The following is an 8,360-nucleotide window of genomic DNA, read 5'->3' on the forward strand; positions in this document are numbered from 1 at the left end:
TGTGTGTGTGTGTGTGTGTGTGTGTGTGTGTGTGTGTGTGTGTGTGTGTGTGTGTGTGTGTGTGTGTGTGTGTGTTGAGCATTTTGTGTGTTAAAGTAGACAGAAGAGGGCGCTGTTTGGATGGTTCTCTGCATTAGTGTGTCAGTAAACTGACCTTTCATGTGTTGTAGCTACCACATCATATTTCAAATGTCATTTTTCCTTTTTTTCACATTTATATCTTTAAAACAGCCTAAAATATTTCTCCTAAATAGTGAAAGTCTAAAGGCTACATCATCTCCTGTCAAACTCTTATAAAAACCGAATCGAAAACCATTTTCAAGCATTGTTTTTTACTTTATCAAGGCATGAAAACATGAATATAACATTAATGACAGTAGGGATATACAGTCCATCTATCACCAAACAATAAAGATCTGCATTGTAAATGTCACCAAAAATAATGATACACTAGAGGATGAAATGTGAACAGGAGTCTCTTCTGACATAAATCAAAGTCTAAATATGATACAAATAGACAGCAAGCATGATGATAGGAACTGAATTTGATTTTAGAATGACCTGACGTGGAACCAACAAACAATAATAAAGTGGCCTTTAAAAAAATAACAGCATGCAGATTCTCTGATATGTATACAGGAATACAAAGCAAATATACATGAAGATTATTGATGACTGAACGGGTGTGTGGGTGATGGTTTTTAGTTTTTGAACATGTCACACAACAGTTTCTCCATGGGAGTGTTTCCGATGGTCCTGTGGAAGAACAGCAGCTCTATCCGCTCAGAATTCACAAAACGCAGAGAGGGAAGAAGAAGAAGCAGCTTTCCAAACCTGAATGAACAAAAATATGATCAACTTCACAATACTACACTACTATACAAACAATGTGTAGCCAAATTACAAGTCAACATGGAAGTCTTTTAGGTCTTAATGCTGACCAATAAAATCACATTTAAACAAAAAACTGTGTTCATGCATTTTTAATAATTGCTGAGACCAATATTTTTCAATGCACAGGGCTAATATGTATTAATTTTTGTTTCCGTCCTTACGTAAGTAAGTTTAAATTCTGCCTCGTGTTCTCACTCTAAAACATTTACATTTTGGCATCTGTCCTCCAAGATTTTAAAGTGAGACCTTTAAAAAAATCTCAAAAAGGGACAAATTCATTCAATAAAAGTGGAGAGGAAGAGGGACATTTAAAAACTAATTTCTTTAGAAACTAATTTCTACTGTAACAGCTAACAGCCCTTTTTGAGGGTTGTTGATAGAAGGAAATAATTAACTTAAAGCTATAGTGCATAATTTCTGTCGCCCCCATGAGGAATTCTAAGTAATGACATCAAAACTGCCAAACATCCACATGATACAAGCCCCCCCCCCTCCTCCACGCAGTTACTAGTAGCCAAGGAGGATACGGAGGATTAACAAAACATGATGGACTCTTCAGAAGAGGTAATTATCTTCACTCAAGTTTCTGCGCGGGAAAGTCACCGGACGCCACAATCTTCATATTTTTATGTATTATTAAGTTCACATGTGTGTGCAATTTATGCTTCTCCAGGCTGCAATGCCAATTTCCTTTAAGGGACAATAAAGTTAAAGTTGAAAGTCAAAAAGATTATAAAATATTTTGTGTGCAGAGCAGACATTTTGGGTGTCAGCTCTGGGTGGTACGAGAGGAAAGTTTGTGTCTGAGGTTTCTGCCTGTTTAAAGTTTGTTAGAAAATTTGACTCAGGTTAGGGTTAAGGTTAGGGTTAGGTGCCCTGAAGTCGGCGGTCGCAGCGCTGCCTTGAAATCGACATTGGGGGCTTAAAACACCATTGAGCAAAAAGTTACGCACTAAAGCTTTAAATACAAAGTAGAGGAAGCAGGGGGGACAGAAAGATTACTAACCTAAAACGTCATTTTCCCATCACAAATCAACTCTTGTAACTTAGGAAAGAGTACAGATAAATGAGATGTGAGAGTGTAAACACATCTAAAGGTACCTGGCTGGTTGACTGGGGTAGTGGGAGCGGATGTGTTGTCCCAACATCACTTGAGACTGATCCTGCAGGTTCTCCACTTGTTCTGGATCTTTCAGACCCCGGGTCTCTGTGGAGGAGAGCAAACACCAACGTGAGTCACACAAATTCAGACAAATACTGTTAAAACAATACTGAAAGAACAGCTGTGTAATATGAGCTGGTGGTGGTGTCTCTCTACACACAACTACACTCATTTATACTGACCACTGAATTATTTATATCTAAAATGAACAGAGAAAAGACCATGAAGTCTTTAACGGGAAATTGGTTTATTACCATGAGACCAAAAATGTTCTCAGCCAAGGCAGTAATCATAATGTATATTGTAGGGTACACATCCCCCCAATATTTAAAAATGCTTCCTTACGGCCTTGTTCTCAGCTATATTTCAAGCATGGATATGTGGTGGGCTTTAGGTTATGTTTTAATATTGCATTTGTATGATTTGTATGTGGTAGCATGTATTTTTATGAAGATTTGACTCGCCACTGTTGCACCAAATGCTTGCTCCTGAGTCTCTGTAAATTAAAGAGTGTGGTCTAGACCTACTCTATCTGTAAAGTGTCCTGAGATAATGTCTGCTACGATTTGACACTATGAATAAAATTGAATTGAATTGAAAATGTAGCAGGCTCATCCTCTGTGGAGAATGAATTTGCCCAGCAATGGTTACGGTAATCTTCCCATTATACAGTATGTTCAAAATCTGATCAGCAGCGGCGCTAAAGGAAAAGTCAGGGAAAAACTGAAATCCTTAGGATCCTAAAGCTAATCTGCCCGGTAGTGGTTACGATTTATTGATCTAAACCAGTCACTTAGGCCCTCAGAATCTTATTATTGCAGTGCAATTATTATGTTGTAATATCACCAAATAGAAGCCTGAACGACGTCTGTATTATTTATAGTGCCGGCCCCTTAGAATCCTGTTGGCCTCACCTGGCTTGAAGAGTACAATGGCCTTGAGGCAGGCAAACTCAGTGGGATCGACGGCGAGGGCCTTGAAGCGGCTGAAGACCTCCTGTAGGAGGCGCAGGTCCAGGCTGGTGTAGCTGGTCTTCCCCTGCATGCCGGGGCAGAGGTCTGGCAGAGAGAGCAGCGGGCAGCTGTCCAGAGGCAGAGACCACTGGATGGCACAGAGCAGGAAGAGCTCGCTCCACGCCTCCTCCAGCAGGATCACCTGGTGGGACACCAACAAGAGTCGGGATGTCAGAACTGTTTGTGTGGCTTGGTGGTTCAATCCTAGGCTCCTCTGGCCACATGTCCCCAGATGCTGTTAATACATACAGTATATATATATATATATATATAAAAAAAATATATATATATATATATATATATATATATACTGCTTCTAATATACTTAGGATGAGTTAAATTGCAGAAATAAAAATGTACTACATTGTACTGTGTGTATGTGACAATTAAGAATACATTTTCTGAACGGTTTGCCAGATTGGATGTATATACTAAAAAATGGGGAAAGTACCTGAGCTTTCTAGAGGGCTCCTAGGAAGCTTTGTGCTGGGGAGAGATGTGTACGATGGGCTTCTGGTGTTGTCATTTATATACATATGTTTATTAGGTTTATAGTTTATTGTTTATTTTGTGACTATTTTGTTGAATGATCTGGAATATTCTAGTTACTGTCGTCTTTTCTTGATTTTTGTCTGGGTTGGGTGGTAATGACAAAAGGGAGGGAGGAGGGGGGTTTGTTCATGTTGTGAGTTGTATGTTTTGTATTTTATTTAAAAAAATAAAAAATAGTTGATCACATAAGTTTCTTTCAGAAGCAGATGTAGTTGTTTTTAGCTTCTCTGGTTAGTCACAGTAGTTAGTAGGGTTATATGGAAGGCCATTCCTGCCAAAAAGTGACAACATGTTGATAAATGATAATACATATTTATAGAATAAATCATTATCAGCAGTAACAGTATGAATTAATATTTCACAGTTTACAAAATAATAGTGTTTCAAAATAATTAATTTGTAACTCCTAATGTTTTTCTATATGTTTATATGATTAAGTATCTCATTTAATTATGTTTTTATAACTAGTTCGTAAGACCTGATCTACAAAGTCAAAATTACGAGATATCACAAGTTTAAATTTTGACCATTCTCATTTTTTGTCAACCAGTGCAAATTATGTCAATGAAAACTATGATCAAAAATATTTGACAACTAAAATAATTATCTACTAAAAATATTTAACAATTGACAACCTTTTTTCTTAACAATACAAGACTGGACAAATGGACAAATTAAATAATTGTGAATGTTTTTGGTTGTTGTTTACTAGAACTACAGTTAAGGTAACTAAAATCAAATGAAAACATCAATGTTGTCAGTATTTTTTTTTTACAACAATATATCATGACTTACTTTTACTTGTCACGTCAAAACAAAAAAATGTAAGAAAAATATATTCAGTACAGTATATGTATGAGTCTCACCTGGTCTCTGAAGGGCAGGTTGGAAAACACCGGCAGGTTCTTGGCCCACTTCACTGACATGAAGAGCAGCCTCGCCGACGTCTCGTACACGTTTTCGGAGCTGGACGGGTACAGAGCCATGTGGTACTCCGAGGACGCTCGCTCCGGCTCGTTGCTCGTCACATCGATGTTCTCGTCAACTGAAAACAGAAAGGACGAGGTCAGGCTCGTGCAGAACTCAGCCTAGTTTACGTATGCATGTTAACACTTTAACTTTGGCCTGTTAGCTTGTTAACATGCTAACACTGGCTTGCTACATGCTGAATATTACATGCAAAACGGAAGCATGTTAATGTCAGGAGGGCCGCTGATAAAATGACTCAAATCTTAATCAGTAAGTTATGTCATATTTAATTTAGTGATTAAGACCCACAGTGAAATTAGCATCCTTTAAACATCCTATAGGTATTCATTTGTTCATATTCTTACTAACTTGGCATGTTACAATTATGTAGACTTTTGGCATTTATATGAAATTAAATTCTATACAAAACATGTTTTTTGACCAACCCCTACCTCTCCCATCCAATAAAACTGCCTTCCTCTCCCTGTTTTCTGAATGTTCCCCTCCTGCATCATGTCTCGCCCCAATATTTCCAGTTTCAAACACAAATATTCAAGTTTACGGGGACAACATGGTCTTAAAACACAGTTTTCCCGTGGAATTTACATCACAGATTTGGATGCAAAAACTGGGGTGACGTAAAGAATCGCACCATAAAATGAATGCATCCCTTCTATCTAATATGATCTAAAATCCCAAGCCCTCCTCACCATCCTCGGGCTCCAGCTTGGCGCAGGTCTCGGCCGTCATGAGGCTGGCCATGAAGCGGTGGTTGTTCTGGGGACTGGTGCAGCGCTGGGGGGCCGCGGAGGAGTTGATGGACACGGAGGAGGTAATGTGGGGCCACGTGATGACAGAGGAGGAGGAGGAAGAGGAGGAGGAAGATGAGGAAGAGGAAGAGGAGGTGGGCTCCCGTGTGGTGGCCAGGTGCTCCTTCTCAGGGTCCACGTCGATGGAGTCCAGGCGGACCTGAGCTGTGCTGCGGGGCTGCCGCTCGTTCTGTACTGCTGCAGAGAGGAAAAGGACAGGATGGGGACGGAAAAGGTGGAAATAATCATAATAATAATCATGAGATACGTGTGTAGTTAGTGTGTAGTTGTTAGCATTATCTGATGTATTTTTTGCAGGTTAACCCCCTGAGGTCTAACGGCATTTTCTGCATTTTTACATTTCTTCTTAAATATTGTATTGTATATTTGCAAACAGCCTGATATAGCCCAGGTATGTCCTAGAGCAATGTGTAAAGTGATTATTTGGATCTAAAGATGAATAATTGATGTTCGTTTTTTTGAAATTCTTCAAATGTCTTGGTAAAAAGCACCTTTACTCATGTTAAACACACTTACCGTCCTTATTCATGCCCGCCTGCAGGCACTTCTTCAGCCGACACGCCTGGCACTGGTTGCGATGAGCTTTGTCCACTGGACACATGCCTGTACCGGCCTGGCACCTGTTAACCCACAACCAAGACTTTAAAGGGAGAGTCCACTGAAAACTAACAGAAATACTGTATGTGATCATTACAAATACATACTTATGGTGTAATGTATCTGAAATTCCTACACACTTGTATATGAAATTGAAGCCACAACGAACAAACCTTTAATCCTAACCTAAATTTAAAATACTTCATAGCCTAACCTTCACCAAAATAACTTCCGACACAATTTAAAGATACTATCTATAATTCAAATCTAAACAAATAAACAGCTTCACTGTCAATATTGTTGTTGTTTTTTAAAGGGATGGAATCTTACTTTTAGTCCTAAATTGAATTACAGGGTTTTTAATACACAGACACACTAAACAACAACTAAATCTTTATTAAAGTTAGTCATGTTTTGTGGCACTTTAAAAAGTTTGTTTGCATTAATATGCTCAAATGAAACAAGCATATATATTTTCAATTACAATCAGTTGAAAAAAATAAATGATTTAATTTTGTTTTGATGTGACAAAAATGTACATTTCGTTCTGAAAAACATGGCCATCTTTTCCTGTCTGAAATTATACAAAATGTGTGGGTTTTGTTGGATATAAATCTAATGGCTGTGAGAATGTTTTGGATAAAAGTGCTTAAAAGGACCCTGGCCTTCCATACTGTATTGCACTTTGTATAGTAACTGGCTTTTATGGGATGGGGGGGGGGGACATTGTTAATCTTGGTATCTGAAGTTTTTCTCTTGCCTGTAAATGAGCCTCCTCCTCACGCTGCGTTTGAAGAAGCCGCTGCAGCCGTTGCAGGCGTAGATGCCGTAGTGTTTCCCGCTGCTGGTGTCTCCGCACACTTTGCAGACCAGAGCCGGGCTCAGGGCTTTGCCCGGCGATGGACTCTTGGCTGTGAGTCAAAACACAGTGACAGGGGCCCGTCGGTTAGTGCCATTCATGTGCTCTGGTATTGTTTCATGCACGTGCCTGCCATCTGCACTGTCGGCTCAGTCTATTGCCACAGCCGTAATTAGGCCTGAAAATCTCACTTAGTGGATGATTATGAAATTAAAACAATAAAATGGCTAGAGGCAGATTAACAACTAACACAAACGATGCAGGATTACGGATAATAATCCAAATAAACCCATTCATTATACATACATTCAGATGGAATTGCTTACAGTTGCATAATACATATTTATTTTGGTCTTGTTCTACATTTAATTAAGTATTGAATTAATTATTATTATTATTATTAATAATACTAATAATATATATATAATTCATTAATATATTATTATTATTATTAATAATTAGTATACTGTATTTAAGAAATGCACAAAATTAATTTCTGTGCATATCATCATGCTTGAGTGATGTTTAATTTAATGCAACTTTCTTTGACGGATGGTTAAATGTTAAATATTTAAACAGAAATAAGGCACAAAACAGTTTTATGAGAATCTCAAACAGAAACATAAAAATCAAGGTGATCAAAAACCTCCGTTAGTCTACTTTTATTTTTTTACTACAGGCCAAGTGTGCGTCCCTTCTTTCAGGCTTCCTGGACACCTGTTGCTCTTGGTCAACATGTGAAACTCGTACCTCCTCTGCTGTCGTCCATCCCGCCGCTCAAAGAAGACTCACTGGGGGACAAGGACGACATCATGGGGAGCTTCAACAGGTGATCCTCCATCATTTCTTGGCAAAAATGGCTCCTGGAGTGATGGCGAATGATAAGAAACTTTGTTGCAAAGCTATTAGTCCTCTTCTCTGGAGTTTGTCAATTTTCAAGGTACAATTTCCAGGAATGACAGACGAAAAGTTCAAGTTCCTTTTGGGTTTGTTGTAGTAAAAACACTTAAAATGTGAAATAAGTAGCTGTCAGGGGCCTCCTGTGGTCCCCAGTGGGCAGATGGTAAATTGAGCCTCTACTGTGTTGTAGCTTCTGATGTGGAGATGCAGATGGGCTGGGGTCCTGCCATGAGCTCACACTTGTTTCACGTCAACAGGTTGCGTGTCCTCCCTCTGGCCGCCGGGGTCCGTCACTGTCTGTGGGTGCTTCCTCGGTGGCAGCTCCTCAAAAGGGAGCCCGGGGGGGGGGTTGCAGGGGGAGGATTAGCCCCACGTGCTGTGTAAGCAGCATGCTTCTTTGTCATCCTCTTAATCTTTACTGTTCATCTACTGGATCAATCAGTCACATTGCCAGAACGCTGGTGCTGCTCAGACTCGGATCTTCATTATGTCTGCAAACAAAAACGGAAAGAAACAGCTACAGTTGTGGAAAAATTTCTTCGGGAAAGATTACAGAGTCGACGATGTGATGAATCAAATTCTTT

At 39.3% G+C, this 8,360-nt stretch overlaps 1 protein-coding gene across 2 annotated transcripts; it reads right to left on the bottom strand.

Moving 5' to 3' along the window:
- Window positions 1-312: 312 nt before the first annotated feature.
- On the bottom strand, window positions 313-8,096 carry LOC120556430 (photoreceptor-specific nuclear receptor-like). Of its 2 annotated transcripts, none has more exons than XM_039796042.1 (8): window positions 7,627-8,096; window positions 6,778-6,928; window positions 5,937-6,040; window positions 5,301-5,594; window positions 4,488-4,666; window positions 2,971-3,211; window positions 1,996-2,101; window positions 313-834 (listed from the first exon to the last, which is right to left on the bottom strand). In XM_039796042.1, exons 1-8 carry the CDS (start codon window positions 7,718-7,720, stop codon window positions 702-704), a joined length of 1,302 nt encoding a protein of 433 aa, XP_039651976.1. In that variant the 5' UTR covers window positions 7,721-8,096; the 3' UTR covers window positions 313-701. The 2 variants fall into 2 exon arrangements, with proteins under 2 accessions (XP_039651976.1, XP_039651975.1); XM_039796041.1 differs by having other exon boundaries at window positions 5,301-5,597.
- Between the last annotated feature and the right edge of the window lie 264 nt (window positions 8,097-8,360).

Source organism: Perca fluviatilis, chromosome 3, assembly GCF_010015445.1.
Source record: "Perca fluviatilis chromosome 3, GENO_Pfluv_1.0, whole genome shotgun sequence".
Lineage (NCBI taxonomy): Eukaryota > Metazoa > Chordata > Actinopteri > Perciformes > Percidae > Perca > Perca fluviatilis.